This window comes from Ochotona princeps, chromosome 23, assembly GCF_030435755.1.
Source record: "Ochotona princeps isolate mOchPri1 chromosome 23, mOchPri1.hap1, whole genome shotgun sequence".
NCBI classification, from domain to species: Eukaryota; Metazoa; Chordata; class Mammalia; order Lagomorpha; family Ochotonidae; genus Ochotona; species Ochotona princeps.
The window spans coordinates 12,546,782-12,567,895 of record NC_080854.1 but is presented as its reverse complement, the minus strand read 5'-3'; the positions used below and the strand labels follow the sequence as shown (position 1 = coordinate 12,567,895).

The 21,114-nt window shown below is 42.8% G+C and overlaps 1 protein-coding gene across 1 annotated transcript in view; it reads left to right on the top strand.

The window, feature by feature from the left end:
- Nucleotides 1–21,114, top strand: part of MTREX (Mtr4 exosome RNA helicase) — a 77,010-nt gene that overhangs the window by 25,094 nt on the left and 30,802 nt on the right. Inside the window, exons 14-18 of the mRNA XM_058680202.1 lie at nucleotides 535–636; nucleotides 4,082–4,207; nucleotides 5,035–5,185; nucleotides 10,517–10,689; nucleotides 11,125–11,193. Coding sequence (XP_058536185.1) covers nucleotides 535–636; nucleotides 4,082–4,207; nucleotides 5,035–5,185; nucleotides 10,517–10,689; nucleotides 11,125–11,193 — 621 coding nt within the window. The remainder of the gene's footprint in view (nucleotides 1–534; nucleotides 637–4,081; nucleotides 4,208–5,034; nucleotides 5,186–10,516; nucleotides 10,690–11,124; nucleotides 11,194–21,114) is intronic.

Here is a 21,114-nt window from a genome sequence, read left to right as displayed (position 1 = left end):
ACAAACAGGGAGCTGTGAGTGGAAAGCGGTGCTGCCAGGACCTAGAACCGGTGCGTGCAAGGAGAGGACTTTAACCACTAGGCTACCACACCAGGCCCAGCTTTTTTTGTTGTTGTTTACTGAACAGGAAGAGGTAGGAAATCTATCAATTACTGTTTCAAAAATTGAGAGATTGGTGTTGGGGTGTAGATTAAACTGCCCCTTGCAATGCTGGCATCCTTATGGGAGCCTTGGTTCGAGCCCTTGCTGCTTTCTTTCAATCCTACTCCTTGCTTATGTTCCAGGGAAGAAGTAGAAGACGGCCTGAGTGCCTGAGCCCCTGTACCCACGTGGGAGACTCTTGGAGTTGTAGGCTGTGGCTTCACGCTGCCTAGCACTGACTGTTGCAGCCATTTGAGAAAGGTCTTTTTCTGTGTAACTCTGGCTTTAAAATAAAAATAAAATTTTAAAATGTAATGATACTTATTTTTACTTGAAATTAGAAAATTTTCCAGCTTACAATACATGTTTAATCATGTAATTTTTTATTTTTAGGCTTTATTTGCCACAGAAACTTTTGCTATGGGAATTAACATGCCAGCAAGAACAGTTTTATTTACAAATGCCCGTAAATTTGATGGGAAAGATTTCCGATGGGTAAGTATACATACTGAGGTAACTCTTACTTAATGCAACTTTGACTCATGTATCTTTTTATATTTTCAGTTCCAAATGCTTAAGTTGTGATGCTTGATATGTTTTTGGTTGGAAGATCCTTTCCTCTTTTTGAGTTTCAGTCTCTTTAATTATTAAAAAAAGATCACACTTTTGAAAAAATAAAGCAAGAATAAATGGATATTTGCCATGCAGGCAATGGTGTATTGACTAGGATGAAAAATCGGTGATGGCAGAAAATTATCTAGTTAGTTTCCAGGGCGAGGCATAGTCTGGTATTCAGATAATATTGTAAGTAACCCTGTTTTCTGCTTGGAGAAGTTTTTAGCAGTAATTATTGATCATCAAAACCGTGAAAGGTACCCATTATAGAACTCAGTGGGAATGCATTAATCTTGGTTTCTTTCATTTTAAAAGGTGCTCACTGCTCTACAGAGAATTGGGTATTATGAGAATGTGCTTTAGTTTAGAAATGTTTACACAGTCTTAGTAATTTTATGCCACATTTTGAAAGATTATGTAGAACATGATCTTTAATTGGAAAATAGTGAAGTTTTTGATATGCTTTGTTTTAAATTAATGTAAATTTTTTTTTGAAAGATTTATTTATTTTATTACAAAGTCAGATACACAGAGAGGAGGAGAGACAGAGAGGAAGATCTTCCATCTGGTGATTCACTCCCCTAGTGAGCCGCAATGGCCAGTGTGCACCTATCCGAAGCCGGGAACCCGGAATCTCTTCCGGGTCTCCCACACGGGTGCAGGGTCCCAATGCATTGGGCCGTCCTCGACTGCCTTCCCAGGCCACAAGCAGGGAGCTGGATGGGAAGTGGAGCTGCCGGGATTAGAACCGGCGCCCATATGGGATCCCAGGGCATTCAAGGCGAGGACTTTAGCCGCTAGGCCACGCCGCCGGGCCCAATGTACATTTTTTTTAACTTTTCAGTGATCTTTGTTTAAAATTACTTCATGAAATAAAATAAGTTTAGTGATTTTGCTTGGTTTTAGTCAGTATTTGTTCTTTTGTGCATGGTGTGTGGTGAGAGTAAACAAACAGGGCCAGCACGATGGCTCCACTAGCTAACGCTCCAGCTGCAGTCACCGGCTCCCACTGGATGCCCATTCGTGTCCCAAGCAGCTCCCTGCCTACGGCCGAGGAAAGCTGTGGAGGATGAAGCAACGCCTTGGGACCCTGCAGCTACTACGAAACCCAGTAGAAGGTCCTCCTGGCTTCTGATCAGCCATTTGGGGAGCTAACCAGCAGATGGAAGATCTTTCTGTCTCCCCTCCTCTCTGTAAATCTGTCTTTCAAACAAAACAACAACAACAAAAACCAGAAGGAGTAAATAAATGACTGAATTTTAGAAAGCAACTTACTTTTATGTAATTCAAGGTCATGATTACAAAATTAGGAACTGTTGCAGAAGTAATGATGCTGTAGGATTACTGCCTTTTCAAATGTCGTACTATGTAAGGCTCACTTTCATTCTAATGTATTGATTGGTCTGTGCTTGTCCAATATGTTTTTGTTTTTTGCCCCTTTTTTTGAAAGGCAGAGTTATACAGAGACAGAAATCTTCCATCTGCTGGGTCATTCCCCAGATGGCCGCAGCAGCTGGAGCTGAGCTGCTGCAAAGCCCAGAGGTTCTTCCATGTCTTCCATATGGGTACAGGGGCCTGAGGACCTGAACCCTCTTTTGCTGCTTTCCAAGGCCATTAACAAGGAGCTGGATCCAAAGAGAAGACGGATCACAAACTGGTACATATATGTGATGTTGACACCCACATGTGGAGGCTTAGGTTGCTGCGCCATGGCGCCTGTCTGCCTTCCATCTGTTTTTGATTCCCTCAGTAGTATGCCTTCTTGCAGCGTAATATTCTTAAGTTTTTTTTTTTTTTTTTTGGTAAGATTTATTTATTTTTATTGGAAAGTCAGATATACATAAAGGAGGAGAGACAGAGAGGAAGATCTTCCATCTGATGATTCACTCCCCAAGTGAGAGCAACAGCCGGTACTGCGCCGATCCAAATCCAGGAGCCAGGAACTTCCTTCCGGGTCTCCCACACAGGTGCAGGGTCCCAATGCTCTGGGATGTCCTCTACTGCTTTCCCAGGCTACAAGCAGGGAACTGGATGGGAAGTGGAGCTGCAGGGATTAGAACCGGCGCCCATATGGGATCCCGGTGCATTCAGGGCTAGGACTTTAGCCACTAGGCCACGGTGCTGGGCCCGAGTGTTTTTTTTTTTTTTTTAGTTACGGTTTATTCTCGGTTTTTTATTTTTAAAATCAATGTAGGGCTTGGCACAGTAACTTAGCAGCAACAGTCCTTGCCTTGCACACGCCGGGATCCCATATGGGTGCTGATTCTAATCCCAGCTGCCCCACTTCCCATCCAGCTCCCTGCTTGTGGCCTGGGAAAGCAGTTGAGGGTGGCCCAAAGCCTTGGGACTCTGCACCTACATGGAAGATCGGGAAGAGCTCCTGGCTTTGAATTGGCGCAGCTCCAGCCGTGGTGATGACTTGGGGAGTGAATCAATGGACAGAAGATCTTTCTTCTCTGTCTCTCCTCCTCTCTTATGAATGACTTTCCAATAAAAATAAAAACAAATCTTTCAAAAAAATCAGTCTAAACACTTTGCACAGGTAAAAAGTAAAACAGGAACTACAAGAAAACCTTACCCATTGTAAAACGTGGTTTAAATTAATCTTTCTGATATTTGGTTGAGTTTGGGTAGCTGTTTGCTTTTTTTTTTTTTTTTTTTTTTTAGATTCATTTTATTTTTTTATTGGAAAGTCAGATATACAGAGAGGAGGAGAGACAGAGAGGAAGATCCCTCTTCCGGTGATTCACTTCCCAAGCTGCTACAACAGCCAGAGCTGAGTTGATCTGGAGCCTGGAGCCTCATCCAGGTCTCCCACATGTTTGCAGTGTCGCAAGTCTTTGGCCTGTCCCTGACTGCTTCCCCAGGCCACGAGCAGGGAGCTGGATAGGAAGCGGGGCCACTGGGATTAGAACCAGTGCCCATGTGGGACCCTGGCACATGCAAGGCCAGGATCTCAACAGCCAGGGCACTGCGCCAGGCACAGCTGTTTCCTTTCTTATGCTTTACTGTTTTTCAGCAAATCCAGCTCAAATGGTAGTAACCAGTCTTTCTCAGTAGCTGTGGCATATTTGAAAGTGTGGATTAACAGTAACTGGTTTAATGTTAAAATTAAATAATTTTGAAGCAAAATTTGAGTTTTCAAAGTTATTTGAAGTGTTTGGCATTTTTCTAGTTTTGAAAATCTTAAAGTTCATGTTTTTTTTCCATCATGTTCTCTCTCTTGGGATGACCTAATTTTATTTGTGATTTTTTTTCCCTGAAACATAAGGATATGTTTTTCGCCAAATTTTCTCCTAAACTCTGCACTTTGTGTTTTTTTCAGATTTCCTCCGGTGAATACATCCAGATGTCTGGTCGTGCTGGGAGGCGGGGCATGGATGATAGAGGAATCGTCATTCTGATGGTCGATGAGAAGATGAGCCCAACAGTTGGAAAGCAGCTCCTGAAGGTGACTGAGCTTTTGGACCTTCACTAGAAGCTGCAGAAAGATTCTTCAGCCCCCGACATGGAAGTTAACTGTGTCGGTTCAAGTCTCTTCTACAAAGCGAGTGAATTTCCTGGGCTTAGGAAGGTCGAACAGTGTGATTAAGTCAAATATTGATATCTTGTAGCCTACTTACCTGATAGGTGATCAACAGGACCTCTGACTAAGGAATGAGAAGCTCCAGAGAGAACACCATTGTTTATTTTGGCCTCTTCTGTATCCTAGCACCAGTTCAAATCCTGAATGCCTCACTTCCAAACCACCTGCTCTTAATGAATCTGAGTAAGCAGCAGAAAATGGACCACGTCCTTAGGCCTCTGTGTCCACAAGGAAGATTTGGATGAAGCTCCTGGCATTGTCCTGGCCGCACCCCTGGCCTTTGTAGCCATTTGGGTAGTGAGCCAGAAGGTGGAAGATACAGAAATTAATGGGTCCATCTCTTCCTGTCCCTCTCTCCACCCTGCCTCTGCTGTGTCTTCTTTTCACTCCCTCTCTATAACACTGCCTTTGAAATAAATAAATCTTCAAAAGAAAAGGCAGTCGTATCACGCTAGGAAGACAGGGACATGTTTGGGCAAGCTATTTTAACTCCTGTTGTACTGTGATTTGGTATCCCCTTACCCTAAGATGAACTATTTTATCTTCATTTTGGCTAGCTAAAAGTGAGAACTAATACATTTCTGTACTATTTCCTAACAATGACTAAGTAAATAAGTGTCATGATAGGTTAAAAATATTTATGTAAATTTACTTCAACTACCAGCAAATTTCACTTTTTTTTTCTTTCTTAGGGCTCGGCTGATCCTCTAAATAGTGCTTTCCATTTGACATACAACATGGTTTTGAATTTACTACGTGTAGAAGAAATTAATCCTGAGTACATGTTGGAAAAATCATTTTACCAGTTTCAGCATTATAGAGCAATTCCAGGAGTGGTAGAAAGTAAGTATAGGGAGGGAATTGGGGAGGGGATAAGGGAATATGAAACTGTATCATAAAATAATAACAATAATAAAATGTATTAAAAAAAATACAAAAATTCATTCAAGAAGACACCTGAGTGGAGCTAAAAAAAAAAAAAGAAAGTAAGTATAAACTTACTATAGCAGAACCCAGTTTAACTAGCAGGCTCAATAGACCATTACAACATTATTGGCTGCCTTGGTTGTTGCTTTTTTCTGTGAAGCCATATTTTTCTCCTTACATTAAGGAATACATTATAACTAACTAGACCGTTTCAAAGTGAAGGTAAGAAAACCCTAGAAGGACACGTTGCTGTAATTGCTCCAAACTCACTATTATTTCTGACATAAAATAACACATGATAACTCATATCTCTGAATAATGATATTTAAAAACCCTAGTGTATTAGAGTTTGACTTATAAGAAGCTTGTATTTATTTATCTTTACCTTTTGCTACTTTTCATTACAAAAAACTACCATAGCATAAACTTAGGAATTTTCAAAGTAATGCCATGCTTGCACTGGATTTAGAAGTCCGACTTTTTAAGGATTCCCAGCTTCTGATACCAGCTTAAGGCTTTCTAAGTCCAAAAGGTCTTCTTTGGTAACTACAGGCTAGAATTGTGCATTGATTCTTTTTTTTTTTTTTTTTTAAGATTTATTTATTTTCATTACAAAATCAGATATACAGAGAGGAGGAGAGACAGAGAGGAAGATCTTCCATCCGATGATTCACTCCCCAAGTGAGCGCAACGGCCAGTGCTATGCCGATCCGAAGCCAGGAGCAAGGAACTTCTTCCAGGTCTCCCATGCAGGTGCAGGGTCCCAGTGCTCTGGGATGTCCTCAACTGCTTTCCCATGCCACAAGCAAGGAGCTGGATGGGAAGTGGAGCTGCCGGGATTAGAACCGGCGCCCATATGGGATCCTGCGGCTTTCAAGGCGAGGACTTTAGCCACTAGGCCACGGTGCTGGGCCCTGTGCATTGATTCTTTAAAGGGAATTATGGCTGATTATAATATGTAGCTGAATAAGAGAATGAGGGAGGGGAGAGCAGGTGTTTGCCTGTTATGATGCAAAAACCTGATGGGGTACCTGAATTCAAGAGCTGACTCCCCTCCTGTTTCCAGATTGCTGCTACTGTAGACCCTGGCAGGACACTGGTGATAACTCAGATAGTTGAATCCTTATAGGGAGACCTGGAGTGAGTTCCTTCCTCAGATCTTTGGCTGGGCCCAGTTCTGACCATTTGTAGGCATTTGGTAATGAACCAATATTCTCTATCTGTTCACCTCTGAAAATACAAAGTGCTAAGATAACGGCAAAGATTTGAACTATTGGTTTGGGTAAATCTCATTTAATAGTATATAGTAGTTGTAAAAAAATGTCAAAAAGAAAGAAAAATCATAATTTCAGAGTTGCACAGCCAGCATTAACACTCTATACAGATTTGCAGTTTCTTTCTCATTTGTATGCTTTTTTAAAAATCAGATGTGCAGTTCTTTAATATTTTGATATCATTTGTTAGACATTTAGCCTCTGTGTTAAGCGCTTTCCACTCACTGGCTCATTCATTGATCCTAGTTTTTTACTTTATTTTTTTAAAATTTGATTGTGCACTGACTCCCTCACTAGATGGCCTCATTGGCCAGGATGGGGCAAAGCTGAAGCCAGGAGCCAGGACCTTAGTCCAGATCTCACGTGGGTAGAAGGGACGCAAGTATTTGGGCAAGTCTCTGCTGCCTTTTGTAGGCCATTAACAGGGAGCTGGATTGAAGTGGAGCAACTGAGGCACAAGCTGGCATCCACACAGGATACCAGCATTAAAGGAAGCGGTTTTACCTACTATGCCATAGTGCCAAACCCTGATTCTAGCTTTAAAAATTCTGGGGTCGTGGGACCAGCATGATGGCTCAATTGACTAATGCTCCACTTCCAAGTGTGGCATCCCATATGGACGCTGGGTCTTATCCCGGCTGCTCCACATCCTATCCAGCTTCCTGTTTGTGGCCTATGAAAGCACTAGAGGAAGGCCCAATGTCTTGGGCCCCTGCATCTGTGTGGGAGGCTTAGAAGCTCCTGGCTCCTGGCTTTGGATTGCCTCAGCTCTAGCTGCTAGAACCATTACCATTTGGGGAGTGGGGCAGTGGATCTTTTTCTGTCTCTTCTCTATAAATCTGCCTTTCCAATGAAAATAAATATTAAAAAAAAAAAGTCTAGGTCTGTGCCTTGAGTAATAGGTTAAATCTGTGCATCCTGAATGGGCACTGGTTCATGTTCCTACTCTTCCATTTTCCATCAAGCTTGCTGATGGTAACCTGGAAAGGCTGTTGAGTATGGCTCAAGTCCTTGGGTCCTGCACTTGCATGGGAGATCCCGAGGGGTCTCCTGGCTCCTGGCTAGTGATAAGCTCAGCTTATTTGTTTAGAGAATGAAGCCATACATATATTGACAACTCATTATGTAACCAAAATTAAATATAATAATGTGACTTAAAGGAATGAAAAAGGCTTAAATGATCTATGCAAGTTGAATCTCTAAAAAAAAAAATAATGAGGGTAGGGGGCTGATGTGATGGTTCAACTGACTAATCCTCTGTCTGTAAATCTGACAGCCCATGTGGGCACTGGTTCATGTCCCAACTACTTCACTTCCAATCCAGCTCCCTGCTTGTGGCCTGGAAAGGCAGTTGAGGATGGCCCAATGCCTTGGGATCCTACACCTACATGGGAGGACCAGAAGAGGTTCCTGGCTCCTGGCTTTGGATTGGCTCAAATCCGGGTGTTTCCTGGAGTGAACCAGCGGATGGAAAATCTTTCTCTGTAAATTTACCTTTGCAATGAAAGTAAATAATTCTTAAAGGAAAAAGTATGGCATAATGAAGTTAAAGTCAGGATTTTTTTCTTTTTAACATTTTAAATTTTCATTGGAAAAGCAGATTTACAAAGAGAAGGAGAAACAGAGAAAGATCTTTCTTCTTCTGGGTCTCCTACGCAGGTGCCAGGTCCCAAAGCTAGATAGAAAGTGGAGCAGCCGAGACATGAACTGGTGCCCATGTGGGGACTTGGCACTTGGAAGTGGAGCATTCAGCCACTGAGCCATCGTGCTGGGCCCTAAAGTCAGTATCATAAGATTATACATTTGATTAATGGCAAAACTCAGAAGATTAGGCCCTGCTACAAAACCGTGTTTTTGTTACAGCATGGATTATACTTTTTTGTTGTTTTATTTTTATGATTTATTTGAGAGTCAGAGAGATGGAAAGACAAATTGTCCATGTACTTTTTTGTTGTTTCATTTCATGTTTATTTTTTATGAGTATCAGAGAAGGAGGGAGAGATTGGTTGACTCCCTTGTAGCTGCATCATTCAGGGCTGAGCCACACTGAAACCAGAAGCTTCACCAGGTTCTCCCACGTGAGTGGTGGAACCCATGTACCTTAGCTGTCTTCCCTTGCTTTTCCCAGGCCATTATTAGGGAGCTGAATTAGAAGTGGATCAACCAGGACCTGATCAGTTGCAGGTGGAAACCCTGCAGCTGGCTATACTACGATGCTGGCCCTTGAGCATCCTTTTTTAGTGAAGTGATAAGAATGGATGTAATAACTTCTCTAATATAAAAGAAGGACCATGAGAGAGAAGTATGAAAACATGGGCTTTTTTGTTTTTTAAGTTTTTCTTTTTGAAAAGCAGAGGTAGCCAGGAAAAGGGAGAGACAGATATCTGCCATCCTCAAATGACTGCAGCGGGGCCGGGCTGGTCCGTGGAGAGGTAAAGAGGCTGGACGTGCATCCAGGTCTCCAACATGATTGACAGAACGCAGGTACCTTGACTGTCTTCAGTTGTTCTCCCAGATGCCTCGGTAGGAAGCTGGATTGTAAGTGGAACAATTGCCAGTAAAACAGTGCTTATGCAGGAATGAGTGTCCCATGGAGCTTGGCTGGCTGGACTGGACCACAATGCTTGCCTCAAGAACACTTTCTATAGTAGCTATAAATATTCTAGTAAAAATTGTATATAAAAAATAAAATTAGTTTATTTAGAACCTGAATTAAGGAGACATTGAGGGCAAGCTAGTACTAAAGAAGGAAAATCATTATTTACCTGATACAGAAATTATCAGATGCCTTCATTGAAGCAGATATTTGATTAAAACCTAGTTTAATAATTAAAAAACTAATGATTGAAATCCTCCTCTTGCTCAGTTAGCACTCAGTCATGCATGAGCAGGATGTTTATACATACACACCTAGCCAGCAGTTAGACTGGTTTGGAGACTGAACAGCCAGGAGAAAGCCGAGTTGCGTATGTGTGTATTGATATACCTGTTGTTTTCCCCTTTCCCTCCTTATGTACTTTGACAATCAGTAAATTAATTTCTGAACATACTATTTGTAGTTACATAGGAAATGTTCCAAGGGTGTGGCAGACAGAAGTGTTTTCCTGTTTAAAACCTTTTTCTTACTTGTAACTGAAGTCCGACTATGTAACACCTCAGAGCTTCCAACATTATCTCCCTTTCTCCAGCTCGTATCCTCTCTTCTCAAACTTCAACTCTTTTTTCCGATTGTAGTTCTGACTTGCGTTTTAAAGGCTGTCAGGCCACATAAAGTATGCTCCCTGCTGTTGTTTCCCTTCACTTGTAGCTCTTGCAGTGGAGTTATTCCTGCATGTGTGCCTCTGCTTTGAAAGGAGCAAGGCCTGTTTTTCCAATATTGTGAAACTGTGTGAAATGTGGAGGGATAATACTTCCTTTTATTATTATTACTATTAGAACTGTTTCAAGAGACCTGGTATTGTTTTTACATCCTTAAATATAATATTGTCCTTAGAAGACTAGAATTAATCTTTGTTTTACAGTACAATAGATTGTGTAATAATTAACAGCACTGTCTCTGAATAGTGCTGTGGAGTTAGACATGGGTTTGAAAAAGTACTGAGTCGCTAGCACAGACCTGAGAGGCAACATGAGATAGCTCACATAGTTGAATTCCACCCACTTGGAATGTCTGAATTGAATTCCCAAAGGACAGAATTAACTAACTAGGTTGCCAGTTGACACATTTTGAAGCTTTACGTTGAATTGCAGAGTTACAGGAAGAGGCAGAAAAAAAAAAACATTTAATGGAGAAAGGAAACTGGACAACTTTTCTGATGGTCATCTACAAAGAAGCTTTTCCTATATACTTATAATCTGTGGAAATTTAATGTTTTTGCATGGAGTTGTATTAGAACAAAAAATGTATTTTTCTTGGATACAGTTTATGAAAAAAGTGTAATTTTTTTAAGTCATTCATCTGCTTTGTTTGCAGAGGTAAAGAATTCAGAAGAACAGTATAATAAAATAGTAATACCCAATGAAGAAAATGTTGTCATCTATTACAAGATTAGACAGCAGCTTGCCAAACTGGGCAAAGAAATTGAAGAATATATTCATAAACCAAAATACTGTTTACCGTTTCTACAACCAGGTCGTTTGGTAAAGGTGTGCCATTGTTTCTTTATATGATTTTGAATCTTTAAAAATATTTTGAATTAAGATGGTGATTCTCTTCTTAGCTTTTTAGCTAGAGCAGTTTATGTTCATTGTATTATTTTTCCTTGTTTTAGATGACACTGATTTAGTAGCTTATTTGAATGTGTGCTTTAATCACCACTGACTTTCATTTGAGGGGTACAAGTTGAAATAGCTTGGAATTAACGTATGGTGTATTTTGAGTTATGAAATGCTGTCAAAATGAAGACAGTTTTAAGCCATGGATGAGTTCAGTAGATTAAAAAAAAAAAAGACTTTCTTAGAATAAATACACTGTGCTGTTTTTAGTTGCCGGTTGCTCTAGAGATTTCTATTGCTGTCATAGAAACCAGTATAATTTACTGTTGATTTATTTCTACAGAATTATTATCACTTTATTTTTAGGTGAAAAATGAAGGTGATGACTTCGGCTGGGGAGTAGTGGTGAATTTCTCAAAAAAATCAAATGTTAAGGTAACCCGTCCTCATTAATGCAGAATTGTATGTAGATTTTTACTGAAATATTTCTTCAGACTAATGAAATTTGTCTAAATAGAAATTACTTTAAAGAGGATTGATGATAAATTCTGAGTAATTGTACAGTTTGCTGTTTGAATAATATGATTATCTTCTAGACAACAGCAAAAGGTTTTGAATTCATGGTAATTTGCTTTTTTGTTTGAGTTTATCAGTTTCTGTTTTGTTGTTTTTAATAATTTTACTCTTAGCTTCTGACTTGGAAGCTCACAGTTTTTGGTTTTTTTAAAAAGATTTATTTTTATTGGAAAGGCAGATTTTTTTTTTCCAATAATTTCTTTACTTTTTTTAAATGATCTTACTTAGTTGATTAGGGTACAAAGGGTCAAGGGCTGCTGGAAAGTGGGTAAGACCATTGTTTCCACAGTAATATCATTTTTTTCCCTATACGTGGGGTCAGGGAAGAAACAGGGAAAAGCCCCATCCAGCCTCCCACCCATCCCAGGTCCCCGATGTGAGGCACGCTCCGAGGGTCCTGCTCAAGCAGTTTTGATAGTTCAACAGGTCTGAATTGCTGCCAGTCTCGCCTCTCCAAGCACGATGAAACCTACTCAGAATCCACTGGCTGACACAGTCTCTTCATCGTTGAGGGTTCTGAGATCAGCAGTTCAGTTGGAGGGATCTCCAAAGAAACTTCATCTGAGATGATCCCAAACCTGATTCTTGTGTGAATTTGCCAGTACAGGGTCCGGCACAGTCCGTTGCCCCAATCAGTTTATGTACATGCTGGTGGTTGCAATTGCTGGGTCAGTTCTGTTTCCAGCCCTGCCATCCACTTGAACCAATGGGTGTTGTAGTCCAGCTCAATCCTACCCACTTCATACTTGGTCCTCACGCAAACCGATAGGAGCTGCAGCCTAGTTGGGGTGACTCCCCATAATCCCCACCAGGCCTGCTCTCTTCCCTGGTTCCCATGCATACCAGTATGTACCGCAGGCTTGTTCAGTCTGTCCCACATCCCATTTAGCTCTGGTACTTGTCAATGGGCATTGAAGCCTAGTTCAACCCAACCAACCTACTATCCAGCCCACACACATACTGGCAGGTGCCTTTCTGTCTTGCCACCCCTGCCCTTATCCTGGTTTTCATGCTCTCCAGTGGGAGTAGTTACCCACGAGGGAGGTGCCCCCTATCTCCCTACTAGGCCATTCCAACTTCTGGATTATGCAATCTCCAGGTGGTTCTGGCATTTAACATAACAGAATTTGCTCTCGGTGCCAGCCTCTGCCATCTAATGATGTGGCAAAGCCCCGCCAACTCTCACCCTCTCTAATTTTTGCTTGCACCAGTTGGGTCAGTTAGCCCATTCTGACCCTTCCCCAATCTAGCTCACATGAAGCCCACAGGTGTTGCAGCCCTGCCTGGTCTGGTCTGCTCCCATCCCAACCCGTGTTCTCCAGTGGGAGTGGTTGTCCAGCAGGGGAGCCCACCTTCCCCTGCCAGCTTTGCCTCCTCCCTCCCGGTTCTCACATGTGCTGTTTGGGTGCTGCAACCACATATGGTACGGCTCACCTCATCTTGGCATTCCTTAATGTGCACTGGTATGTGTTGCGACCGAAACTGGCCTGACCCACACTCTTTGCTGGTGCTCGGATTTGCCAGCGGTTGATGTGAACGGGTCTGTTCCCCCCCCCATGCCATATGTATGATGGTGGGTATCTTCCTCTGGCCTGGTCTGGTTTGCTGCATATCATGGTTCTTGTGCTCACCTGCAGGGGCTGTGCTCCGACAGAGAAGTTTCCCAAGCTCCTCCTTCAGAACCTCTCCCCCTATGACATGTCTTGCACGTACTGGTGGTTTCATGGGTCATCCCTTATTGCTGGCCTTCATTCCAGTTCTTGGTGTTGGCTGTTTGACCCAGCCAAGGCTTGTCCATACCCAGACACTGCTCACACATGACTCAGTGGGGGGCAGCGACCCAGCGTAGTCCGTCCTACATCTACCCAGGTTCTCCAGAGCGCCAGATGGTGAAGGCGTCTAGCCCAGTTTGGTGCACCGAGCCCCAGTCTACGTTTGTGCCTAGGGAGATAGCAGCCATATCTAGACCAGAATGCAGTCCCCACTCCAGCCCCCACACCCTCCCATGGGAATCCCAACCCAGCAAAGGTGTTCTCTCACAGCTCCCCAACTGACTCTATTCCCAGCCCTACACTGCACGCGTGCCACTGGGTGCTCTGACCCATTTGGCTTAGCCTTTCACCTGTCTCAGCCTTTGCCTTTGATGCTGTGGCATAGTATCCCTGGGAAAGGCAGATTTTTCAGAGAGAAGGAGGAACAGAGAGGAGGATCTTCCGTCCACTGCTTCACTCCCCAAGTGGCCTTAATGGCTGGAACTAAGTGCATCTGAAGGCAGCAGCCTGGAGCTTCTTGGTGGTCTCGCACATGGATGCAAAGTCCCATGCTTTCCTGGGCCACAAACAGGGAGCTGAATGGAAAGTGGAGCAGCTGGGTCACAAACCAGCGCCCGTATGGGGTCCCGGGCGTATGCAAGGCGAGGACTTTAGCCTCTGAGCTTCCACACCAGGGCAAAAGAGTTTTTAATTAGGCATTGGAAACTGGAAGAAATTAGCTGATATGGTGAATTTTCTTTTTTTTTCCTCTCTTTTTTGTTCATAGTGAGGTAATAAAGACAATTAAGACAGTATTTTTAAGAAATTGTCTCCAAATAAAATTCACAATGATTGTCTTTAGTTGTTAACAGAGTAAACATTTTGGCATAGTGGTTAAGACACCCCTTGGGACATATCAGAATGCCTGGGTTCAGGTTCCAGCTCTGATCTCTCACCCTAGGAAGCAGCCAGGACGCATCAACTCTTTAATCTGCAAATCGTTTATCACGGACAAGACGTTTTCTGTCTTGGTGCTTAGTGAATCTTTAAAGTATGTGGCTTGCATATTATATCTGTGATGTTTTCGAGATCAGTTTCTTCATATATTTTTGGCGCTGTTTGGAATCAAGCTTTCTGATCAGAAGTTATTCCTCATACATGTTCATGAACTATGGTATTGAAGCTGTTGTGGAGTGCAGTAATGTTTTGATTGATGATAATTGATTGATCCCACTCAGAAACTTGTTAAGGATATTTCATTACAGCTATTTTGATAAATTACCATCTGTGTTGGTAATAATTTATGCAACATTTTAGTATTGTCACTGTTAACCTCATTTGCTTCAAATTTATTAGTTATGCTTTTTACAAAATTTCTTTTTAATATTGTTTACATAGTCGAGAGGCATGCATACCCGTGTGAGCCACTATCAGTGTAGGAAGGTTCAGATGTGGAGGAAAGTGGATTGGGGCATAGATTTCAGATTTTTTTTCTTCTGTGTCCACAGTGGAGGAGCGGGAGGGCACCTCTGTTTGCTGTCAAACTATATAAACACTCAAGAATGGGGGATGGTCATTTGATGATACTGTCAGAGTCCCTGATTTGGGAAGAGTATTCTAAGGATGTTACTGGAGTGGTTTTGATAGTTCTGAGAAGTTGTGGTTTCATTCTTCCAGAGTTGAGAAAATCTTTTCAAGGTCTTTTGGTTAAGTTCACTTTAGTGCATCCATAGACCCAGGAATATGTTGCAAAGCTTGGTTTGGAGAATTGTCCAGTCTCTTCTGCTTTCCATCCTCTGACGAGGCAGTGGAAATCTGCTGGCCTAGAGAAACTGGCTGTCCTGTCCTTCACATGCATTTGGTCATGCTGTGCACCTTATAGGCATTAGTAACTAAGGAGACTCAGTCCTGATACATGCTCTCCAGGGTCTGACCATACATCCTGAGATATTGCCTCTGGCCAGGGTCTGAGTTCAGTGGTTTAGTCAGGGAATCCTCCAAGAGACCTTGCCTGGGGTGACCTCAGACTTGATTCTTGTGTATACTAGTCAGTGCAGGGCCAAGTACAGTCTGTCACCTACATCAGCCATTGCACATACTGCTGAATTCAGCTGCCTAGTTAGTTCTGCCCCAGCCCCATATTTCATATAAACCAGTGGGTGCTGTGGCCCAGCCCAGCCAGCTCGCCACAGACCCATTCCACACCCATATCAGCAGGTACCATAACCTAGTCGGTGTCACCTCACCCAATAAACTCGACCAGGGCTGCCTCCAGCCCCAGCTTGCACATGCCAGCCTCTGATGCAGCCTACCCTAGCCGACGTGTGTCCCATCTGCCTCTCGTGCACACTCATGGGTACTGCAGCTTACCTCAGCCTGATCTGCCCTCAGTCCCAACCTTCACATATTCCAACAGGCACTGCTACTTTGTCCTGTTTGGCCTAGCCCATGCCCTGATTCTTGTGCTCAACAGTACTGCAGTGCAGCCTAGCAATTTCCCCTGCCAGGTGTTTTTGCAGCCCCTGATCTTGTGCCTGGGAGTACTGTGGTCAAGCCTAACATGACTTGTACCCATTCCTGGCACTTGCCAACAAGCACTATGGCCTAGCTCAGCTCGCCTGCACCTGTTCTGGCTCTTGTGTACAGCACTGGGTGCAACAGCCTAGTCCAGCCTTGCCTGTCCCCCAGTCCTTGGATATCACCAGTGGAATTAGCAGCCCAGCAAGGCAGTCCTCCAAGTTCTTCTACTAGTTTCATTCTCAGCCCTGAGTCATGTGTGCACTAGCAGGTGCTGTGGCCCAGTCTGAGATGGCTTGCCCACCCCCCCCCCCTCAGCTTTCATGAGCATTTGCTATGGCCTGGCTCAGCCTGGCTCAACCTGGCCCAGCCCGGCTCAACCTGGCCCAGCCCTCACATGAACTGACAGGTGTTGCAGTTCAACCCGGCCTATCCTGACTCTGTTCTGGCTTTTGTGCCGGCAAGCTGGTACTGAGCCCTGGCCTGGCCCACCGTAAGCGCCAGCTCTTGTGCTTCCCAGTGGGAACTACAGCTTATTAGGGGAGTTCCCCATGTTCTCCTACCAGGCCTGCACCCAGCCCCAGATTTCATGTATGCCAGCAGGGTTAGCGGCCCTGCTTGGCATGGTCTGCCTTCAGTCTTAGTCCTTGCATGTGCCAGTGGGTATTGCAGCCTGGCCACACCTGGCCTCATCCCAGTCCTAGACCTGCAATTGTCAGTCCTGTGAGTGTCACGTGTGTTCCTGTCAGATGAGTTCTGTGGTCCAGCCTGCCTCAACCTGTCACCACCCCCAGCTCTCCACATGAACTGGTAGGTGCTGCAGTCACACAGAGGTGAGGCCACAAGTTTACAGAATCTGCCCCCAGATCCAGTTGTCTCATATTCTGTTTGGTGCTGTGGCCCAGCCTGATGTAGCCCACCCCCTACTCCGACACTCATACGTAGTTACTGTGTTCTAGCCCAGCCAGACTTGCACTACAAACCCCAACTTTTGGGAGTACCAGCAGGTGGTGGGTGATGCCCAGGTCTGCCACATGGATGGATGCCTTGGCCTGACCCAGATATGCCCTCTCGTGCTCTCCCCTGCCCCCCAAACCACTGCATCTCAACTTCGTCACCTACTGACTAGTGCAGTGGCCTGGTCCATGGACTACCCCAGAAATTACTCCTTCCCTATCAAACATGCCCTTCGTGACTCCTACTCCAGTATATCTCCAGACTGCTTGCCCAGGATAACCTGAAAATCCAGTCCCCCAACTGTGGGCTGGAGTGCTGTGTCCCAGCCTGGAGTTCCCTGCCTGCCTTACTTACCTATTAAGAAAAACAAGAAACAACAACTATGCTGGCCTATTGGTACATTTAACACATATTTGGCGTTAACCAGACTCAGAATACCTGCCAGCTACTGGCTGCTTTTCTGTTTTTTTTTTTGACTGGATGTTTCTTCATATGGTATGTACATTTAGGACCACGCCAATAGGATTTAAATGGTTGGTTTTTTTATAAGTTTCTCTTAGTTTTATGGGAGAACAGGTTTGGGGAGTTCCTCATACTGCCATACTTGTGGTCAGTCTCAGGTTTTACATTTTCAGGAGGAAATAATGACAGGTAAGGGCAGGCCTCAGGACACAGATTGGAGTCCTTTCAGGTAAAGGTGAGCTAAGGACTAGAGCGGTAACATGTTCACCTTTTCCTTCAAACTGGTGGTGAAACGAGCCAGTTTCATGTGAAGTACATTTTTTAAAGCGAATTTGGGAATCTAGGTCAGAATACTACTCTGCACACTTTATGTGGGAAATAGTTTTCCCAAGGGAAAATAAACATTGTTGAAGAAATATTTTGATAAATTTTACAGAAGTAAAAATGTAATTGTGAATATTCATGTCATGTTTGTTTCTTTGCATTCTGCAAATTCTGAATTATTAAAATGGTTTCAGTTTTGTAACTTAAATGTAAGCCAAGAAATTAGCCATGTTTTAGAAATGAAGAAAATTTAGGAAAAGTTCAACCATATAATTAAGAGATAAAAATTAAAAGATGCTAACAAAATCTAAAAGAGCTTAAGGTAAGACAGTCCTTAGAAAGACAGAGGTGCCAGTGATGGCATAGTGGGTGAAACTGCTGCCTACCACTGGCATTCCAAATGGGCACTGGTTTTAAACCTGGCTGCTCCACTTCTGATCTTTTTTTTTTTTTTTTTTAAGATTTATTTATTTTTATTACAAAGTCAGATATACAGAGAGGAAGATCTTCCGTCCGATGATTCACTCCCGAAGTGAGCCGCAACGGCCGGTGCTGCGCCAGTCCGAAGCTGGGAACCAGGAACCTCTTCTGGGTCTCCCACACGGGTGCAGGGTCCCAAAGCTTCGGGCCGTGTTTGCTTTCCCAGGCCACAAGCAGGGAGCTGGATGGGAAGTGGAGCTGCCGGGATTAGAACCGGCGATATGGGATCCTGGCGCGTTCAAGGCAAGGACTTTAGCTGCTAGACGACGCCGCTGGGCCCAATCTAACTTTTTGCTAATGGCCTGAGAAAGCAGCAGAAGATGGCTCAAGTGTTTGGGCTACTGCCACCAAGGGAGAAAACTGGATGAAGCTCCCAGGTTTGTCCTGGTCCAGTGCTGGTCTTTTGTGACCAACTGGGGAGTGAACCATGAGATGGAAGGTTGCTTTCTCTGTGTATCTCTCTCTGTAACTCTGACTTTCAAAATAAATAAATCTTCAAAAAGCTGCAATAGTTAATTACTTTCTCCCATGTAAAAGAGGACATTAGGGGTTATAGCAGTGGCAAAACAGGTTAATCCTCTATCTGCAAGGGCCAGTATTCCTTGTGGATGCCAGAACATGTCCTGGCTGCTTTACTTCCTATCCAGCTCTCCGCTAATGGTCTGGGAAAGAAGTGGAGGATGAGTCAAGTCCTTGGGCCCTGCACCTACATGGAAGAAGCTTTTGGCTCTTGGCTGCTGGCTTTGGATTAGCCGTTTGGGAATGAACCAGTAGATGGAGAACCTCTCAAAAAAAAAAAAAAAAAAAAGCAGGCGGCATAAAAATAAAGATCTTCATTCTAGACCATAGAACTGGAAGAAGTTAGCTGAGAAGTTCATAACATTTTAGGAAGTGTTTGTAATAGAAAAATTTCTCTTTTTAAAGCTTTATTTTGAAAGAGTTGTATTGTGAGGCAGAGATTGTCTGCTGATTCACTCCAGACATGGCAAAAATTGCAAAAGTTGGGCCGGCCAAAGCCAGGAGCCAGGAGCTTCAACCGGACCTGTTCCATGGTGATTTAAGCTCTTGGGCCATCCTCCAATGCCCAACCAGGAAATTAACAGAGAGCTTGATCAGAAGTAGAGCAGCTAGAACTGGAAACTGTGGAGACGTTGACACTTTGCCCACAGTGCCCACAGTGCCCACAGTGCCAGCCCCAGGAAATTTTCACATAATGTTGTAAGAAAACTTTCAGATGTGTTTGTATGGTAACACGACCATACTTCTATAATACTGTTGTAAGTGGTTTTGGTTGCTTGAAGACAACTAATTATGTATGTGTGATTTAGTTGAATTTTAAGGTCACTTCTGTTAAAAATATGCTAAAACTTGTTTAAATTTTGCATATAAAATTCATAGGATTAGAGGTAAATCCATCTGCAAGAGTTCTAGATTACTTACATACATTGAAGGTTTTTTATATGTCTCAACAGAATTTTTTTTTCCATGCATTCAACATATCTCCTAAGAAATTAAAGTTAATTCACTCTTTCAGACTGTGGAACGCATGTATCTCAGTGAGCTTTTATCCCCTTGAAAAACTTAATACAGTAGGCCCTATGCCAGTTAAAATCATTGGCTGCTCATGAAGAGTTGGTGGTCCTGTTTATTTAGTTCAGCCTTTATAAAACTAATCTCATAATGACTATGTACATAATATTTGCAGATAGAGTTTAGCTAGCCAAAATGTTCTTTATCTTTCCTTTTTAAGAAATGTTCTGAAACTTCTTGTAAAATAAGAATGAGTATTTAGTTTTCCTTATGTGATAAAAAATGGGAAATTCTAGCTTAGTGATCTGAAATAACTGTTTGTGTTTCTGGTTTGTTTGAAAATATGTTTGACTTTTCAAAGACAATTGATAGTTTTGTGCAGGAATTGATTGTTGATAGGGATTCACTGTCGTTTGTTGACAAATTTTCAGCTTTTAATATAAACTGTGCTCTATTACATGCTCATTGACATGTAAGAGAGCTAAATAGGATGTGGGATAGACTGAACAAGTCTGCGACACATACATGGGAACCAGGGTAGGGAGCAGGCCTGGTGGGGATTATGGGGAGTCATCCTGACTAGGCTACAGCTCTCTCTGGCTTACATGAAGGCCGAGTATATAGTGGGCAGGATCCGGGTGGACTGCAACACCATTGGTTCAAGTGGAAGACAGGGTTGGAAACAGAACTGACCCAGCAATTGCAACCACCAGCATGTACATAAGCTGATTGGGGCAATAGACTATGCCGGACCCTGTACTGGTAAACACACATAAAAATCAGGTCTTGGATCACCTCAAAAATGAAGTTTCTCTGGGGATCCCTCCAACTGAACTGCTCATCCCAGAACCCCAACCATGAAGAGACCGTGTCAGCCAGTGGATTCTGAATAGGTTTCATCGTGCTTGGAGAGGCGAGACTGGCAGCAGTTCAGAACTGTTGAACTATCAAAACTGCATGAGCAGGACCCTCGGAGCATGCCTCACGTCATGGACCTGGGATGGGTGGGAGGCTGGGTGTGGTTTTTCCTTTTATCTCTTCCCTTACCCCACATACAGAAAAAAATATATTAATGTGGCAGCAATGGTCTTACCCACTTTCCTCTAGCCCTTGACCCTTTGTGCCTTAATCAACTATGTAAAGATTGCCAAAATACCAGAATTTATATATTTAAGTTAATTTAGTTAAATAAACTAATTAATTTGTATAGATAGATGGATAGATAAGTAGTTAGGTCTTTGCCTTGATTCCATCAGTGAAACTTTGCTTTCAGTTATTTTATACAGAAGAGACCATGTAAATATTTTGTTTATAAGTAAGGAGAAATTCTGTTTTAATTACCATTTGAAAGACTTAAGATGATCAGAGACTACGTAATAGGAGCACCAACATACTAATTAAACAAACTTAACTGTCTTTTTTTATGTTTAATTAGGATATTATGAATATATAGCATCTTTTATTCATCATTTTTTAGTTTCCTTTTTCTAATTTTAGTATAATATTAAATAAATCATCAGATAGTTATGAGGAACTTAAAAAGTGTAATGTCATAATTGATACTGACAATGCTATGATATTGGAATTCATAAAGATTGTTATTAGTGTTTTGTCACATCTTGAAATATGTTATAGGATGCTGTGCAATAACCTTCTTTTATCAACTAGAAACATAAAAATTTATTGCAGCATGTGCAAGTCATGCCAGGTGCTGAGAGGAGACCCTGTACACATGGAACCTTTGCTCTTGTGTTTTCTA